At 41.3% G+C, this 20560-nt stretch overlaps 1 protein-coding gene across 19 annotated transcripts in view; it reads left to right on the top strand.

The window, feature by feature from the left end:
- The window catches only part of TBC1D5 (TBC1 domain family member 5), a 535839-nt gene that overhangs the window by 497868 nt on the left and 17411 nt on the right, over nt 1-20560 (top strand). For all 19 annotated transcript variants that reach the window (XM_082459259.1, XM_082459266.1, XM_082459256.1 and 16 more), the window contains one exon: nt 16207-16306. In XM_082459259.1, coding sequence (XP_082315385.1) covers nt 16207-16306 — 100 coding nt within the window. The remainder of the gene's footprint in view (nt 1-16206; nt 16307-20560) is intronic.

Consider the following 20560-nt stretch of genomic DNA (forward strand, 5'->3'; position numbering starts at 1 on the left):
AGCATCTTCAAGGGCCCCAGTTCCTTGCACCTCTCTGCCTAGCCCTGCTCAGAGCAGGCCCTTCCTCAGGTTAGAAGCAAGAAAAGGAGAGAGACCGACCATGTCTTCCTGCGGCTCTGGATTGGGTGGCTGCAGGACCCTCTTGCGGAGGAAGAGGTGGAGTGAACACTGGGGGCACCAGCGCCCCCGCCCCTCCCGCGCGGAGTCAGAGTTCAGTCAGCCCTGCCACGTGCCGCCGTGATCTCCAGACCGAAGCTTTTCTGCAAACAGTTACCTCTGTGGGAAAATATATCAATCTGATTGTCATGAGTGTATTCATCTTCAAATGAGCAGGCATCTTCGGAACGGTCAGTTTTGCTGCAGGCAGTTTATACGTTCCCCCAAATCACCAGGCTGTACAAGATCATTAAAAACCACTGGACTCATGGGGAAGATGGGATTGGGGAACAACATTGAAAAACTTCATCAGTGACACATGAAGTAGGAACCTAGTTGGTTTGACACATGTTAAAATGATTACGAAATAAATACTGCAATAAATATGACCCTTTACCTTGAAAAACACCTGCTACTTGGTTGGAGAAGTGAACATCATCTGAAAGGTCACAGCTTATGAGTTACAGTGAAGTAATGGAAGGAGAATTCTTTGGAATCTGACAGATTTGGGTCATGGGTGCAGCTTGTCACACGCACCGTGAACCCAGGTCGCTGGCAGATGTGTGAGGTGTGCGCATGTATGCGTTCTGTGCATTCCTGCGTGTCTGGGTCCAGCTTCGCGCAGTTCTCTGCATTCACCCAGTGTTTCTTGTGGATGCAACTGTGCATAAGCAAACGTGGGATTCACACTGTGCTCTGTTGTTCCCTAATCCATCGATCTCGTTGGAACAAGTTCACATTTTCAAAACAAGCATCATAACAGAACTGACTTTACTCTGGGTGTGACGTGCAGCTTCTGATTTTGGTTGGGTTGGGGAAAGGAAGTTATAGAAAGATTACACTTTCTGTATTAATTTTTTGTTCCCAGTTCAGTAACTGAGTTCTCAGTTCTCGGTTCAATAACCGTACCCTGCTAATCAGAACTTTTAGAATAAGTCCATTTTCTTAATGGCCACATACATCCCTAGTATTTATAACATCAGCTTTCTCGCTGTGAATGTCTGAGTCCCCATCAGAATTCTGCAGGGGCTCCTTCTTCCCTGGGATAAATCTTGAGGCACAGCCTGCAGGGTCCTTGATACTCTCACCCTGTCCAGCGTTACGGTGAGAGCCTCCCTCCAAATCCCCAGCCTTTCAGGAATGCACAGCTATTTCGTACCTCAAATCAAGCACGCTGTCTCACACCTCTGTGCTACTTTGCTCCACTGTCTCTTCTGACCAAAATGATTCATGTGGCCCTAAGACTCCTAGAGTTCCTTCCAGTCTCTGCCCAAGTACCTCGTGTCCCATGGAGCCTTCCCTGCCACCTTCTGGAAGCTTTAAGCACTTTCAGGAGGTAGCTATGGTCCTACTGAAGCTACAGATTCCGGAGTCCCTCCCCTAATCTACAGAAGCAGCATCTAAAGATGAGGCATGTCCTAGGTTATCTGCAGTTGCTTCCTTTGCTTTCAGTGTCTGAGAACTGCTTGTATTTAGTTATAAAGCTTTTCCAGGCACTTGTCTCTATCACAGTATCTCCTGAGCTAGATATTGTGTCTGGCACTCAGTAGATGTTTAGGAATGAATGAAGGCTGTTGAGGGTTTTTTTCTGCTGTGCAAGGATTCAGATGCATTAGGCTTTCCTCTGGCCTTTTCTAGAACCTGAAAAGTCACCTCATTTCCCAGTGGCGTTCACCAACCGCATATGAAAAGTAGCAAGAGTTGTTGGTATATAGTGAAAATGGGGTTTTTATAAATTAGTTTAAGGGACAAAAAATTTTAAAGTGTGATAGGTATGTAAATAAACCAGTAATTTAAAGAAGTATTTCCTTCTCACTTTTTTTTTTTATTCCATAAATCTCAGAATTGGTAATCTCTGTGTTAATCAAAGCTGTTCCAACGCTTGGTTTCCTTTTACCAATTATAACTTAAAGTGCTTCTTAAACCATGCGTGATCCTCAACTTGGATTTCTGTAGGGCGCCATTTTTTGTTTGTCTCTAATGGGACATCATGGGGGTCAGTAGCCCAGAGCATTGTGGTACAGGGGTGCACATTTCCTCCTCACACAGGTCAGTTAGCCTTGCGGTAGAGAAGCAGTGTTGGCTGAGGCCCTTCTGTCTGGGTCAGCCATTGTGCAGACACCTACTTTGGTGCCAGAAACAGCAAGGGAAAGCACGCAGATGGGTCTACCCAGACAGCAACTCTGTGAGAAGCCCGGCCGGAGGCCTCCGTGCTGGCTGGGTGGTTTCATCAGTTGCTCTGATCACGTGTAAGTCGAGAGGGGAAAACCCTTGATAAATAAAGTAACATCTGTGCTAATAGTCATGGTGAAGGAGAGAACCATTCTGGTTTACAAAAGATCGGTCAGGTTGCCTAATTATAAAAATACAACATGAAGGCGATAGCCTAAAAGCCCAAAAGATGGGGACATTTCCCCACAAATGCCATTTAGTTAGCCTGTCAAACACAATCCCTTCTAGGAGAGAGCCTTTTCTTTTCCAGTTAAAATATTCAAAAGACCGGCAATTGCCTTAACAACTGAGCTTAACATTTCTATACCTTTTGAATTTTTAAAGGCTAGGAAGTTCCTAAGAGAAGCCATATGCATATGATGATTTTTTTAAAAGAGCAGTAACAGGATTTTTGCAAATAGAAGGTTTATAACTATGCGAGTAAGGTTTTATTCTTCCACTGATTACACCTGTGTGAGGTTGTCCTAGTTAAAGATTTTATTTTAATTTCCAGTATGTTTTTTCAGGACTGTACGTTTATTCAGTTTACTTTAAAATTTATAGTACATGATCCAGTTATTTGTCACTATTCTTTTCTATTTACTCTATTTTTTTTTGTAAACAACCTCTAGAAAGGCAAAGTTAGATTAAAATAGCTCATAATGTTGAAATGGTAATAGGCAGAAAAGCATATTTCTAAATGATCAATGTATTTAACAGATATTACTTATTATGATTATTATTAAAATATCTTCAGAAAATCAGGGATGAATTTAAATACCATAGATAATGACATGTTCTACCATTTTCTTTTTATTGCATTTACGTTTGAAAAGCATCCTTTATTCTCGGATATACTTAAACAAGCCTCTGTTTATCGAAAGTTGCAGAAGAGAGCATGCATAACCCAACAAAATTAATTTATATTGGGCTTTAAAATAAGTACTTGTGCAAAAACAGAAATATAGATCAATGGAACAGGATAGAAAGCCCAGAGATAAACCCGTGCACGTGTGGTCACCTTATCTTTGATAAAGGAGGCAAGAATATACAATGGAGAAAAGACAGCCTCTTCAGTAAGTGGTGCTGGGAAAACTGGACAGCTACATGTAAAACAATGAAATTAGAACACTCCCTAACACTGTATACGAAAATAAACTCAGAATGGATTAAAGACCTAAATGTAAGGCCAGACACTATCAAACTCTTAGAGGAAAACATAGGCAGAACACTCTGACATAAATCACAGCAAGATCCTTTTTGACCCACCTCCTAGAGAAATGGAAATAAAAACAAAAATAAACAAATGGGACCTAATGAAACTTAAAAACTTTTGCACAGCAAAGGAAACCATAAGACGAAAAGACAACCTTCAGAATGGGAGAAAATATTTGCAAATGAAGCAAGTGACAAAGGATTAATCTCCAAAATATACAAGCAGCTCATGCAGCTCAATATCAGATAAACAAACAACCCAATCCAAAAATGGGCAGAAGACCTAAATAGACATTTCTCCAAAGAAGATATACAGGTTGCCAACAAACACATGAAAGGATGCTCAACATCACTAATCATTAGAGAAATGTAAATCAAAACTACAATGAGGTATCACCTCATACCAGTCAGAATGGCCATCATCAAAAAATCTACAAACAATAAATGCTGGAGAGGGTGTGGAGAAAAGGGAACCCTCTTGCACTGTTGGTGGGAATGTAAACTGATACAGCCACTATGGAGAACAGTATGGAGGTTCCTTAAAAAACTAAAAATAGAACTACCATACGACCCAGCAATCCCACTACTGGGCATATACCCTGAGAAAACCATAATTCAAAAAGAGTCATGTACCACAATGTTCATTGCAGCTCTATTTACAAAAGCCAGGACCTGGAAGCAACCTAAATGTCCATCGACAGGTGAATGGATAAAGAAGATGTGGCACATATATACAATGGAATATTACTCAGTCATATAAAGAAATGAAATTGAGTTATTTGTAGTGAGGTGGATGGACCTAGAGTCTGTCATACAGAGTGAAGTAAGTCAGAAAGAGAAAAACAAATACCGTATGCTAACACATATATATGGAATCTAAAAAAGAAAAAACGGTTCTGAAGAACCTAGGGGCAGGACAGGAATAAAGATGCAGATGTAGAGAATGGACTTGAGGACATGGGGAGGGGGAAGGGTAAGCTGGGACGAAGTGAGAGATTGGCATGGACTTATATACACTACCAAATGTGAAATAGATAGCTAGGGGGAAGCAATCACATAGCACAGGGAGATCAGCTCGATGCTTTGTGACCACCTAGAGGGGTGGGATAGGGAGGGTGGGAGGGAGACGCAAGAGGGAGGAGATATGGGGATATATGTATACATATAGCTGATTCACTTTGTTATAAAGCAGAAACTAACACACCATTTTAAAGCAATTATACTCCAATAAAGATGTTAAAAAAATTTTTTTTAAATAAGTGCTTGTACTTACAGTAGAATAAATTGACCCCAAACAGTGTAAGAATTAGTTCTGAATAGAACAGTGAAGCCACTCTGGGCAGAACTGGCATAGGGACATTGGAAAGCTGTCTTGGGAGCCTGTCACCCAGCTTCTCCTCCCTGCATCCTACTCCATGTTGAGAAGAGGTCTCTTGGACTGTTACCAAATAGGCATCTAACCATGCAGGCATCTGTTAAAACCGCCTTAGAGCAGGGAAATAGTAAAGTGCTTCACAGCCTTCCCAGAGGGGTTGGCAGCTGTATTCAGAAGTAAGTCTAAATCCTTGCCATTCAGAGTGTGGTCCATGGACCAGCTATGTAGTCATCCCCTGGGAGCTTGTTAGCGGTACTGACTCTCAGGCCCCACCTCAGACCTGCTAAATTAGACATTCTCCAGGTGATTTCCATGCATATTAAAGATTGAAAAGAGTTAGTCTGAGTAAGGTTAACGGAATACCAAATCAGAAATGAGATTTTCTGTAGATAAAGCCAGCTTCAGATACATCCCGGTGTGAACATGTTCTCCTAGTGGGTGATGGGTAAGTGCTTTCCATGTGTCAACTCTACTATTAGGACATTTTGCATGTATTAGCTCCTTTAACCCTCAAAAGACTCTGAGGTCAGTTCTGTAATTATCGCCCATTTTACAGATGAGAGTACTGAAGCACAGAGAGGCTGTGTTTTAACTCTCTTCTGCAAAAAAAAAAGTTACTAGTCATGCCTGGACAGTCGGTAATTTCTGCCTTATCAGAGCCCAGAAAAATAAAATGGGGTAAGAAACTATGATCTTTTTTTACTTCCTCAGTAAAAATTATGAGAGGAAGTTGAATAAGAAGAAACTTCTCTCTCTAAATTTTGTGAGCTTCACATGTTCTACTTGTAAATTGTTGTTTATAAACAATCTGTATCCCCTGTCCCATCCACGGCAAGCACGTGATTGGAGTTAATTATTTTAACTGCCCACACCTGACTTCAAAAGGATATTTGGAACACTGCCACATGGAAACCAATGAAGTGAATGTGGATTTAATATGTAATTGGTCAACTTGAGGGATTTGCTAAAAGACAGTACAGCAAATGTTTGCATGGAAAAGTAAGTTTCTCCCTCTATTTCACCTGGTGGCCCTGCCCTGCAGCTCTTCGTGGGCTGCTGCGGGGAACAGCTTCGGATGGTCCCTGTTAGTGATCGAATGAGGGAGCGTGGTCAGAGAGCCCGGCTGGCAGAAGCCTGGCCCGTGCCTCACCTGGCCACGCTTATTTTAGGGCAGGCCATTTTTAACTTTATAAGAAGGCAGTATTCTTTTTTTTTATTTTGGTAAAACGGACATAAAATCTGCCATCTTCATCATTGTTAAGTGTACAGTTCAGTGGTATTAAATTCTTTCATTGTGTTGTGCGTCCATCTCCATAACTCAGCCTATCCTGTAAATTTGAAACTGTACACGTTAAACAATAACCCTCGCCTCCCTCGCCACCCTTCCTTTGGCAACCACCATTCTGCTTTCTGTCTTTATGATTTTGACTACTCTAAGTATCTCATATAAATGGTACTGTATGTAAATACCATACAGTATTTGTATTTTTGTGACTAGCTTAGCATGTCTTCAAGGTTCATCCACGTTGTAGCATATGTCAGGATTTCCTTCCTTTTTCAGGCTGAATAATATTCCATTGTAGGTACTTACCACATTTTGCTTATCCATCCGTCAGTGGACACTTGAATTACTTCCACATTTTAGCTATTATGAATAATGCTTCAGTGAACATGGGTGTACGAATATCTCTTTGAGACCCCACTTTCAGTTACTTTGGGTATGTACCCAGAAGTGGAATTGCTGGATCATTCGGTAATTCCATTTTTAATTTTTGAGAAACATTTATACTGTTTTCCACATCAGCCTATACCATTTTACATTCCTACCAGCAGTGTACAAGGGTTCCAATTTCTCCACATCCTCACCAACATTTGTTATTATCTGCTTTTTGGATAGTAGCCATCCTGATAGGTATGAGATGGTATCTCATTATGGTTTTGATTTGCCTCTCCCTGATGATTAGTGATGTTGAGCATCTTTTCATGTGCTTGTTGGCCATTTGTATATCTTCTTTGAAAAAATATCTATTCAAGTCCTTAACCCATTTTTTAATCAGGTTGGGTTTTTTTGTTTTCGTTGCTATTGAGTTTTAAGAGTTCTCTATATATTCTGTGTATTAATCCCTTATCAGACATATGATTTGCAAATATTTTCTCTCATTCTGTGGGCTGCCTTTTTACTCTGTTGTGCACAAAAACACAAATTTTTTGATTTTTTTGTGCACAGTTTTTTATGCACAAAAAAATGTTTGATGCACAAAATTTTTGTAATTTTCATGAAGTCCAGTTTTTCTACTTTTTCTCTTAATGCCTGTGTGTTTGGTGTCATATCTAAGAAATCATTGCCAAATTTAACATCATGAAGTTTTGCTCTGTTTTCTTCTAAGTGTTTTATAGTTTTATGTCTTACATTTATGTCTTTGATCCATTTTGAGTTAATTATTTGTTTATGGTGAGAGATAAGGGTCCAACTCAATTCTTTTGCAAATGGATATCCAGTTTTCCCAGCACCATTTATTGAAAATACTGTCCTTTCCCACGTTGAATGGTCTTGGCACCCTTGCAAAAATTATTTGACCCTATATGTGAGAGTTTATTTCTGGTTCTTTATTCTGTTCTATTGATCTATATGTCTGTCTTTTTGACAGTACCATGCTGTTTTGATTACTGTAAATCTGTCGTAAGTTTTGAAATCAGGAAGTGTAAGTCCTCCAGATTTGTTCTTCTTCAAGATTGTTTTGACTACTCAGAGTCCCTTGAGATTCCATATGAATTTTAGGTTGAATTTTTCTCTTTCTGCAAAAATGTCATTGGGATTTTGATAGAGATTGCATTGACTCTGTAGATCATTTTGGATAGTATTGACATTCTAACAATGTTAAGTCTTCTAATCCATAACCTTGGAATTTTATTTCCATTTATTTCTCTTTAATTTCTTTCAGCAATTTTTATGGTTTTCTACATATAAGATTATGTCATTTAAAAACAGAGATAGTTTTATTTCTTCCTTTCCAATTTGAATGCTTTTTATTTCTCTTTCTTGTGTAATTGCTCTGGCTGGAACTTCCAGTGTTGAATAAAGTTGTGAAGGTGGAACATCCTTGTTTTTTCTACTCCTGATCTTAGAGGAAAAGCTTTCAGTCTTTCATCATTGAATATGATGTTTGCTGTGGTATTTTTCATGTATGGTTTTTATTATGTTGAAGTACTTTCCTTTCACTAGTTAATTGAATGGTTTTATCATGAAAGGGTGTTGAATTTTTTTAAATGCTTTTTCTGCACCAATTGAGATGATCATGTGTTTTTTTCTCATTTTGTTAATGTGTTGTTCACACTTTCATATGTTGAACCATCCTTGCATCCTAGGGATAAATATATGCATATATATACATATATATGTATATATATATATTCTTTTTTAGGTTCTTTTCCCTTATAGGTTATTACAAAATATTAAGTATCGAATAAATGTCCTAGTCTTTAATGTCTGCCTCCCCAAAGGGGAGAAAGAGAAAAATGAAGTGGGGCATAAAGGGTGCAGGCTGTTTAAATCCACTGGAAGTCACTTCATCTGGAGAGGGAGAAGTTTGCAATAATGGAAGGAGGTGTGACAATGCCCACCCTCCTCTTTGTCTGCACCTCTGTGATCAGAAACAGCAATCAGTGATCAGCACAGATCCCTGATATTTGAAGGGCAGGGTCCTTTCTGCCCACTCTGGCTCCCACAAGCTGCATGCAAGCTGCTCTAAGAACAAGGGCACAGCTGCCTGCCACAGGGCTAGGGGGTGGGGATCCCAGGTAGCTCCTATTGTGCTAAGAGCTGAAATGGATTGAAATTAACTACAGTCTACCCTCCATGCCCTTCCCCGGGGAAGTGGACAGTCTTCAATAGACTCCAGCATTCCAAAATAGTTACATCCCGCAGATTCTGCTGGTGCAATTATTGTGTAGGTGGGGAGACAGATTTCTGGTGTTTCCTACTCCCCCGTCTAACCCAGGGCAGTATTCCTTAATGTGGTTGTTTTATTCAGCTTGCTGGAGGAAACTAAAGTATGAAAATTCATAAAGTACTGTCAAGTTTAGGTTTTAGCACCTTTGTTCTAGGCTGTAAGAGGCTGGAAGGAGCATCACCCCATTATAGCTTGACATGGGGAGGAGGGAAGGGCCTCCGTGATTGTTATGAAAACCCATCCTGTGAGGAAGGACATCTCTGGTGTCCACGGGTGGTATGCGTCTCAGTGCTGGCACATAGCACTGTTTCAGCGGCTGAGAAAAAAAAAGTCCGCTTGTGTAAGTTCTGCTCCTAGCTAGCCACCTAGCCATGTTAAAATTTATTTATAAAAATAGGGGGTTGAAATATATTATCTCTAAAGGAAATTCCAGCACTGAAATGATACGAGTTGCTAAATACCTTAAGCTTTGAGTTTCAGTTCAAAATTTCTAAAGGCCTTTTTCATTCACATTTAACATGTTTGTTTACATCCTGTCTGAAAATAGGAACTGTTTTATTTACTGGGGAAATTTGATAAACATATTTACTTTTTTAAGTGTCTTTAAGAATCACATTCTTTCTAGGCAACCCATGAAGAACAGCATCCAGTGATGTTCCCACTTTAAGTGCAGAGAAAGGAGCCATTACCCTGAAAGTGCTGCTTGCACATTGTACATTGGACAAAATATTATAATCATTTACTTTTTTGCAAATTATTTCATTTAAGTTATTCTTACTGCTTGGTGTTGTTTAGGGAACAGATTTGTTTAGACTACAGTGTTGCTTACAGTTTGATTTGGAATCAGTTTTGGTAATTTAAAAATATTAATATTTCCTTTTTCTCCTTAGTAATCACCTTTTACTTTTTTTTTCTTATTTTCTCTCTATTATGTTATTTGAATAATAATTTGATTTGATGATTACAAAAGTATGATCTGATTTCACCGTAGAAAATCCAGAAAAAATAAGAGGGAAAATGACCTACAATCCCACCTTTCGGAGAATAACCAATATAAACAGTTTGCTGAATGTCTTTCCCCTTTTTTCCAAAAACAGAGTCATTCTTTACCTACTACTTTTCCAGTCAGTATACATGTTATTGTTAAATATTCTCCTTTGAGAACATTTAATTTCAAGTTGCACAATATTCTGTGCATCAATGTGTACCACAGGTTACCGAGTCCCCTGTCCTTAGACATTTCGGATCTGTGTCGAAAGGACGAGGAATTTCCTGGGAGTTGTTTTTGCCCGTGTCCATAATTCCTTGGAATAACTTTATAGAAACTATATTAATAATCTAAAGACAACAAAAGGAACATTTAGTGAGCGTTTACCATTCACCAAGCACTGTGCAAAGCACTTCATCTGGAATATCTCGTGTAATTCAATCCCCAGCAATCAGCTGAGACAGGGGTTATTTTTATCCCCATTTTACAAACAGGAAACTGAGGTTCAGCAAGCTCGGCTCTCGGGTGGGGGTCCCAGAGGCGGTCCGTGCGGGTGTGATACACACTGATGCTAGGGCTGGTGACTGTGCCCCAGCTCGCTCCCTGCATCACACACGCAAAGCGCTGATTTTTATGCTCCTGAAAAGCCTTCTTCGTGCTCCTCGTCTGTGTTTTCCAGTGGCGTCTTCCTCTGCTGGCACCATATGCTCCGGCTGGGGTTCCATCCACACCATGTGTGTATTTTGCCCTGTGTAACCACAGCTTCCTCAGAACATCTGAGGCCTTCCCACTTTTCCTCCTGGAGACTTTCCGTTTCCTTCACTTCCCACTCCTTGTTCACCCATCTGCTCGACGACGACGGGGTGTCTCTCCTGTCTTCTGGCTGCTATATTTAGCCTGTTCCTGCTGCCTGCCAGTGCGTGTCGGTTGCTTGTCTGCCGCTCTGCAATCTGAGGACACCCCGCTCGGAAGCTCGGCGGAACTCCACCCTAGTGCCCTTCCTGCCCCACTTTTCTCCAAACCGAGCGCGCCGGGGTCTCCGTTAGTCCGTGAACAAGGACCCTGCTGCCGCCTGTGTGATCGCGAGCAGGGCAGCGTGTCAGGGCAGTGGGCACCGCAGTCCGCACGTTGGGCCCCAGCCCCCGAAACATCAGTATCTGAAGCAGAAACATAACAGGGATGGAAGGGCGGGAGGGGGAGCCTTCCTGCCGATCCTCCGCGCCTGCTGTGCTCCACGCCCCTCCTCGACTCAGTGACAGGCGCTTTGCCCTTGTCCCACACTTTTCTGACTCCACTTCTTTGTTCGCTGGGTCCCTGCCTCCTAAAACGTCTTCCTTCGTTTCCTCTGAGCCAAGTCCCCCTTCTTCAAGACCCATCAGAAATGCTGCCTCTTCCAGAAAATCTGCCTTCATTTCTACCTCTATGGAAGCCATCTGCCCTCCCCGTAACTGTGAAGTTTCTTTTTTCATATCTGCTGCAAAACTTCCCTGACCCCTCTCTTGGCTTGATGTATATAGGTCTGACCTCCTGCTAAATTTGCAGAGGTTGGAATACATGTCTCGTTTGTTACTATATTTCCCACAAGGGCCAGCACAATACAAATGAATATATTTGTTGAAGAAATTAATGAATAAGTGAATAAACAATAAACTGCAAAGTCTCATCCTGTTATTAACCCAGAAAGAACATAAAGATGTTGCAGCATTTAACAAAATTGATATATAAAATCCATATATTATAAAACAGTGTAAACATTTGAGACATACAATATGTGAGTGGAAGTGTAATGACGCATCAACTATTTGGTGGTGAATGGTGGTAGAAGCACCACTTTTTAAAAAGCAAATTCAGAAAACATTTCTCCAGATACAGTCCAAGCAAAAATCATTCGGCAAACTAAATGGAACACAGCCAATCATACCTGAGTGTTTTTGAAGGAAAATAATTTAGTAAGCCATTTGGGGTTAGGACTTAACATTGGAAATAGTGAATTTCTCTTAAAGGAAACTTGAGATACGAGGTTATTCCTTGGAAGTCCTAGTAGTAATCAAGCATAAGAAAGAATATATATACCTGGGGAAATAGGAGTAGTGGGTTAAGTGACTTGGGTTCTCAAACAGCTTTGTCAACCTTGGCATCACTTCCAGAGAACGTGACTTACAGAGGAGACCACGTTTCTTGTAGGACATGATGAGAGGGTCTACCTCATAGGTTTATTGTGAGGATTAAATGAGTTCATGCACGTGAAGCGCAGGGTCAGGCATATCATAACCACTATAAAAGGGTTAGATGACAGCTGTTTTCCTCTTCTGATGGGGCGGCCCTCATCCTTGGTCCTTCTCTGCAGGGCTGCCAGGTCCATCTGGTGCTGTGTTGCACACGTGGTCTGCACACCACCTTACTTCATAATCCTCCATCAGTTTCTTGCCTTACACATCAGTTCATTATCCAGAACTTAAGACAGTAATGGGCTCCCAAGCCCTAATTCATCTTTCTGGGCTGAACCACATAAAAGTTTTAAACCAAGAGTGAATCATAGACCTCTGTATTTAAAATCTATTTTATTGTTTTGACCTGATTAAAAAAAATGTTTAAAAAAAGAATAATTGCCTTTATGGAGTACCTGTTCTTTGCCAGACACTCTCCATGTGTTATCATTTGGGTCTCCCACCAATACTGCCAAGTGGGGGTGAGGGGACCAAGAAATTAAGGAACTTGTTCAAGATCACACAGCCAGTAACTGGTAGAAAGAGGATTCGAACCCAGATGTGTCTACCCCTGAATTCCACCCTGTTTCACCATCCTCCCTCCTGTAACAGAACATGTATGTGAAAGTAAATATAGTAAGCATTTCTCTTCATGTCTTATTTATACATAAAAATGACACTAACCGGTTGTTTTCATAAAACCTCAAGGCAATTAGCCAAGCATTTGTTTTTGATTAGAGGACCATTAATGAAAACAAATGACTAAAGCTGTCAGTGTCTGAAACATGTTAGTCGGGAGGCATGTGGAGCCTGAGAAGCTAAGATGGAAACGGAAAGTCAGTTCCCACAATTTTAGAAGCTTGATTCTCGGCTCTTCTTTTATCTGTAATTATATGAAAGAGTGAAGAATAAATGACAAGCCACCCTTTTGCCTCCAAGTGATGCCATTTCTATTTATAAAGTCTGAGTGATTGTTGAAGGGCTTAGGAATATTTTAAGATTAAGCAAACTCTAGAGAGATCATACACTGAACTTCAAACTTTCAAACGGAAGAGGTTCTTGGGCCCCTCAACCTGTTTCAACCAGAATGCTCGGCTTATCTCATAATTGGGCTTTTGTGTCAGCTTTCCTTTGGGAAAAAAAAGGTTTAAATTAATGAAAACTGCCATTTTCTACAGAGCAGATGCCATTTGTATTGAGGTTTACTCAGGATTTTGGCAAGCAAGATGCTCTTCACTTGCCATCAGTGTCCTAAGCAAAAGTGCACGCCTGGAAGACTGTGTCTCATATCATCGCCGTGTGCTCAGCCAGCACGCACTTCCGGCTGCCGTGCTCTCGGGTCTGCCCCGTACGCTTGTGCAGGTTGTGCACTGCACAGTTCAGAGGGTGCCAGTCTCAGCCCATTTTCCCTACAGTCATGTTCCTACCAGCATGGTAACTAACGTGTTTGGAGGAAGAGACCCCCTTGAGCTCCGTACTTCCCTCCATCTGTCAGTGCCTCACCACCCACAGGCAAGGCCTGTGTCTCCTCCAGCTCTTCTTCCCTCCCAGCTTTTAAAAAGAAAACAAACTGAACACAATAAATCCGTTGAGGTAGGAATGACTGCTGGGGTTTAAGGCTCCCAAGGGCTTTTGCATCTTATAAGAAGTGATGGCTTAATCCAAAGTAAACTAATACATAGTTAGAGTATATAGACAAGAGGTTTTTAAGCCAGGAGGTGGTACATTCCTGGTGTCCTTTGTCCATTCCGGGCTCTCAGCACCCCAAATGGTAGCCGAGTGCAAGGACAGACTCTGGCCATACCTGGGTCCCCTTCTTTCAAAAGACTGCCACAAACTGGCCTCAGTGCAGTTCTAGACTCTTCCAGTTGGGTTTGTATCTGTGACATGTTGAAAAGGTGACTTGTTCAATAGGAGGGACAGGAGGCTGGGATCAGGATTTCCAGGGCAGTTATTCTTATTTCTTTATAAGATTTGCATGTACTCTACCTCATCCTCTAGTTTATATACCGTTCCTATTCCAACTCCAAGCTTGTAAACTCCTTGGGAGCAAAGTATCTAACTTCTGCCTTCTCCAGAGAGTGCCAAAGTTAGGCCCAGACTGGGTGGAGGATTACTTAAGTTTACATGACTTGTTAATGGCAGGACCGGGAATAGAACTCAGATTTCCTTGTGCCATATACCGATCTAGTGTTCTTTCCATTCCGTCACTATGTCAGTTATCTGTTGCTGCGTAACAAACCACCCCAAAACCCCACTCCTCAAAACAGCATTGTTACTTCTCATAGGTTTACCGGTCAGGCATTGGGACAAGGCTGGGTTGGGCTGCTCTTCTCCACGTGATGCTGACTGAGTTACTCATTTGGCTGGCTTCAGACAGCTTGAGCCGAAAGGTCCAAGAAGACGTCATTCACATGTCTAGAACCTCACTGCTTCTCCTGTGGCCTCTTTCTCTCCATATTGTCTCTCCTCTCTTTCAGTATCCTAGCCTGAGCTTCTTTACAACTAACTATGGTAGCTGTGTTCCTCTAAAGCAGAAGTTGGCAGGCCTCTTACCCTAGCCCCCAGCTGGAACAGTTTGACTTCTGCTGCATTCTCTGGATCAAGGCAAGTGACAGGCCAGCCAGGATTCGAGGGGAGGAGAAATAGACACTACCTCCTGATGAGTGGAACAGCATGTACATTGAGGGAGGGAAGGCATGGATGGTGGCCCTCTTTGGAGACGAACCACAACCAGGGTTAACCAACAGATGTAGCCTTCTTTCTGTAATTCCTATAGGGTCCTGATAGAACGGGGAAACTCAAGTTTGTGCAGACACAAAGGAGAAAAAGGAGAAGAAAAATGCCCTGAAACCACCTACCCAAGGCCCCAGTAATCATTCCCTGGCTGAGCTTCTCCTGGTTGCATTTGTCTTTACTTGAGTATCAGAAGAGAGGCTGCTTCGCCTTGTGGGATGTATAAAGTACATGGTTCATGCTTGTGTAATCCTACGTGCGCATTTCACAGTAATTTGTTTTTAGAGCTGTGGCTGTGTCTGTTTTCTGTGTCACGCATTTAAATGCATCTTCCTAAGGGCTCGTCCTCCAGGCAGCCGTTAAAAACAGTGCTTTTCAGTGCTGCGTATGTGTATCGCTAAAATGTGGTACACCTACAAGTAACCTTTTCAACTGTTAATTTCCATCTATGTGTCAAATTATATTCAGTCTCTAAGAAAAAATATCTCTTGGGAGGTTTCTCTTCCCTTTCTTTTGATGACACAGAGGATTCTTATGTGAAAAGATAAGTGTCTAACACTGGAAAATCAATTTGCTAGCCTCATCCAGCTTTGAGGATTACTCTCTTTCTCTGAGAAAAACTCCCTTAATCTTCGAAATTTCCTTGGGAACTTTTTTGCATGTATTCCTTTTTTTCTTAAAGAAAAAAAAAAAAACCCAAAACCCACGTTTTATCCTTTTGTTACAGTTAGATTGTCTTTTACCGTTTAGATAATTATCCCACCCAGAGTATTTTTTTCCTGGAAACAGTCAAATAAATACAATCCTCTAGTATCTTATCAAGAGAGGAAACGTAAGAGCAGCTAATTATGGTCTGTGGGGACAGAACTTTTCCAAGTGCTTTGGGAAATCTCACGTTTTAACAGATTATCATTGTCTAGAAAATGATGAGATTTGTCTGAAAGAAATGGAAATCTTTGGTTTCTCAAATGTGTGTGAGAAAATGTAATGGTCTTGTACCAGCTGCCTAAGGAGTAGGATCCACTGAAATCCCATTTACTCTCTCAATTTGTGTGGCTCAGTCGTTACTGAAGATATTCTATGTACTTTTGTAATACGAGATTGTATGGGTAAACATCTACACGTGGCGCAAAGCTGGCATTCAATTAGGAGAAGTCCAGATTTTTTTAAACCTCCACTTTACCCTTACTCTGGTTTGTTGGTGGTGGCAGTAGTAGGTTTGCTCTTGTTTATTTGTTACTTTCTTTTGTTCTGTCTAGGGCTGAAAAGACACTGTGGCTCTTTAGCAGTCCAGATCATGTGGAGGACTTTGGGGATTTTCTTTGATTTTTTTTTTTTTTTCATATCTTTTTGCTCCCTTCATTTTAGGAAGAAGAATTAGAAGCCCAGATTTCCCTCCTTCAAGGACAGTTGAATGACCTGGATGCCATGTGCAAATACTGTGCAAAGGTGATGGACACTCATCTTGGTGAGTGAAGTACTTTGGCCCTGGGAACGCTGACGGTCGTAACGGTAACAGCCCAGCCGCGAGGGCCTGTGTTGAGTGCTTTACGTGAATTATCTCATGTAACCCAGCAGAGCTGCAGTAGGTGTACGGCTACTATCCACCTTGCGCACATGAGGAAACTGATGCACGGAGATTAATACAGTTTCCCCAAATTATAACACCAGTGAGTAGAGGAGAAATTCAAAATCAAGCAGTCTGACTATAGATTTCAGCTCTTAACGGCTACACTGCCCTTTGTAAATATCTCTCTGCCCCAAACCAAAATGAAATATTGAACTTTCAAGATCAGATGGTCAGCTCTACTCTTGTGCTAACCTGCCTATCATCACTCACGTGATTATTATTTTGGCGGTGCTTTCGTTATTTTTTTAAGTATATGTTTTTAACCACCTGCCCGAAATGCATGTCAGGACCCTGACCTTTTCTTACTTCTGACTGTGCCTATAGTTTAAGAAATGTCTTAGTTTGAAGTTGAGTTTATGTGTGAGTTGTCCATATGTCACGTGAGAGAGTCTTCAGGCCTTATTCTCTACATTTGGGAAAGTTCTGTATTTTGTATTAGAAGTGGTCTCTGCTGGACCACCTGTGTATTGCTTCAGGCACTCCATGCTGCGTGCAGAACTTTTACAATCCATACTGTGGCTATTTTCAGCCCGCTTACGGACATCCTTTCCTTCTCCGTTCTCCAGTGTCTAGTATCTGTAGTTTGGGAGCAAATTAGGAAAACAGGACATGTAATCTCATGGAAATGGCCAGTATGCTGCCCGGTGAGTGTGGAGAAGTGGCGATACCAAGCACTGTGAGAAATCAGGACGCACCCCACCTATGAGGGGAAACCAAAGAGAACCTACCAGGGCCTCTTCCCACTGGCCGGGGCCACGAGCATGGCCCATCTCTGGGGCCTTTGCTGAAGATAGACTTTATGTTTGTTCGGTTTTTAAAAATTTTCTTCATTTTATTCCACAAATATTGAGCGCCTGCAACATGCCAGGCCCTTTTCTAGACACTGGAGAAATACTAGTGAACAAAACAGATGAAAATCATGTATATTTCACAGCTCAATCCTATTTTTGACAATTGAACACAGCCATTTTTTATCAGTTTCGTGTTTATCCTTCAGAAATAAACTATGTTTGTACAAACCAATATAACCCTGCACTTATCCTTTCAGAGTGCAAGTAGAGCATAATCCTCTCACTGTTCTGCACTTTGATTTCTCATTGAACACTATATTATGGAGAGCACTTCTATATGAATACAGAGAGTGGCCTCGTGCTTTTTTACACCTGCATTGAATCTCATTATATGGCTGTATCATAATGCATTTAACCCCAGACTAATGAGCATCTAAGATGTTGCCAATCTTTTAACATTACAAATGATGTTAAGGTGAAGAATCTTATATAACCTTTCACACATGTACAAGCATATCGTATAAATTCCTACTTTTCACCCTTTAAAGGAGTGTTTAAATAACTGTTGTAAGTATAAGACAGCCCTGGAGCTCAGTCCCTGGTTTTCCTAGACTCAGGGAGCAGTTGTTTGTGGAACACGAAGCTTATTATAGACAAACACTTTATTTAGGAATAACAGTGACAGCCCAGGCAAAACCTAATCATTTGAATTAGCCGAGTAATGGACACAAAGGCAAAGTGAATTCCTGGTGCCAAAATTATCCAGATAATTAAGTTCCTGTACTTGACTTTGCTCTGGCAAGTTGGTCTCAATAATAAATCAGGAACACAATCCTCACTTGCCTCCAAAATTCAGTCGTCCTTCCTCTTTTTTAGAAGAATGAAAAAACTCAGGACAGATGAAGATAGACTTTATACCTCAGATTCGATCAATCACCCAGCCTGCTAGGTCCTGAGTCCATGACATGTGGCCAGAACGGCTGTCGTCTGGATGTAGCCTAAAACATACTGGCCTGGAGCCAGTAATACACGCTCTCTTACGGCTTTTGAGAGGTGCTTGAACCAAGTGTCGCGCGGCCTCCCGCTCGCTGGGCCCTGTTCTATCCTCCGCCTTCTTTCTGCTCTCTTGACCCTTCCTCCAGAGAAAGGGCTCAGGAGGGGGAAGCAGCAGGAGAAACGGCGGTAGGTGATCAAAAGGGTAGTATCTGTAATCACAGCAAGAGACGTTCCCCGTCACATCTGCGTCCACCCCCTTCAAAACTCTATTTATATGTTTCTTTATGACCAATTTTTAAAATTCATATAGAATTGATTTTACATGAATCTTACAGCATCACAGTTTAAAATGCATCAAAAAGAAGGGGGTGGGATGAACTGGGAGATTGGGGTTGACATATATACACTCTGATGTATAAAATAGATAACTAATGAGAACCTGCTGTACAGCACAGGGAACTCTGCTCAGTGCTCTGTGGTGACCTAAATGGGAAGGACATCCAAAAAAAAGAGGGGATGTATGTATACGTATAGCTGTTTCACTTTGCTGTGCAGCAGAAACTAACACAGCCGTGGCAAGCAACTATACTCCAATAAAAAAATAAAATGCATCAAAAAGAAGTAACGAAGAGGTAGCTTATGTATAAATAACTGATATGTATTATATAACTAGTGTTAGTTAATTATTTAAATATAATTTTAATTTTAAAGTAAGTGTGGGCATATGTGTGTGCACATGCACATGTGTGTATTTTTTTCCTTCTCCAGCTACATGGGTGACCTTCGTGTTACTTGATTTTTGGTTTTGACCAAAGTAGGAGAACAAAGAAGTGACTGAAAAGATTTACTGGAACTCTAGCAAAATCCTAGAGTAGGATATTTCCAAGTTGTTTGGGCCACATAGCAGCTTTTAAAGCAACTTTACTTAAGCCTCAGAATTTTCAAACAGCTTTTGCTCTGATTTTTGTTCTTTCAGTCAGCACCAGAAGAGCATTTTCTCATTGCATGGGAGGGGGAAGCACTTTAATTAAAGAAAAGCCCATACCCAGCTGTGAATTTTCAGCTAACCACAAAACTAGATTTGTTTTTGTGTATATGTTTCACTTTCAGCCAGAATCCCTTCACATGGCTGTCGACTTCTTTTTGCCATACAGATAGCATGACTGCATTTTTACAGTGGGGTCAAGGGTTGCTACAGAGAATTCGTGGCCCTGGGGGCTGCAGGTGCATTTTATTTCATCTGCATATATAACGCTGGTTTATTAAAGGGTGTTCCCGGGTTGTAGGCAGTTTTGGCTGTAAGCAAAAATTTGAGGAAAACACAAAGATTAATTGATGTGAAGTTCTTGATCTACTTTTTTTATTATATCCTTTAAAAATGACTTTAATACCCTAGTATTTTTTCCATATGAACTTTTCTGTTTTTCCTGATTATTAAAGTAGTTCAAAAATAGGCACAAGTGGGACTTCCCAGGCAGTCCAGTGGTTAAGACTCCGCGCTCTCAATGCAGGGGGCACGGGTTTGATCCCTGGTTGGGGAACTAAGATCCCACAAGCTGCGCGGCGCAGCCAAAAAAAAAAAAAAAAAAATAGACACAAGTGAAAAATCCATGACTAAGTGATTGATTATAATATAGTAATGCAATCTTTATAAAGATTAAAGTATTTATTAACGTAAGGAGATGTTCATAATATATTATGAAGTGAAAACAGCAGGTGGCACAGTAGAATATATTTGATGTGAAAGTAACCATTAACAGTGGTGGCCTGAGTGAAAGGAAGAGTATAGAGGGACTTTCTAAGGGACCTAGTCTTCCATGCTTGGAAAATCTGTAGATGCCTTAAGTGCGCGTAACTAGCACCTGGGGGTCGGTCTTTATACTGCAGGCAAGAGTCAGCTATAAGAGCGGCTACAGTGGTACCTGAGAAGGAGAGACAGCCTCGTGGGCATCAGACAGACACAGGGTTGAAACCAGGCTCTGTCACTTGTGAGATCAGCCTGCTTATGATCGCGTCTCCATATATAAAATGGAGATACAAAGATCAATCTCTTGCCGGTTGGTTGCCAAGACTAGTATGTTTTTAAAGCCCAGCACAGGTTGCATTTTCAGCACAAATCCTCTCCTCTTTCCCCTTAACTCTTAACTGTCCCTTCTGGTGGACAAGCCTGGGAAACTCAGCCAGCCCATGACCGGAGAGCTGAGTAGTGACCGGTCTAGGGCCCCGCCGCTAGTTAGTGGGAGAGCTGGGAACAGTACCACACTTCCCAAAACCTACTGGAATATTCCTCGATCAAATCATGCAA

Source organism: Balaenoptera physalus (assembly GCF_965194825.1).
Source record: "Balaenoptera physalus genome assembly, chromosome: 4".
NCBI lineage: Eukaryota > Metazoa > Chordata > Mammalia > Artiodactyla > Balaenopteridae > Balaenoptera > Balaenoptera physalus.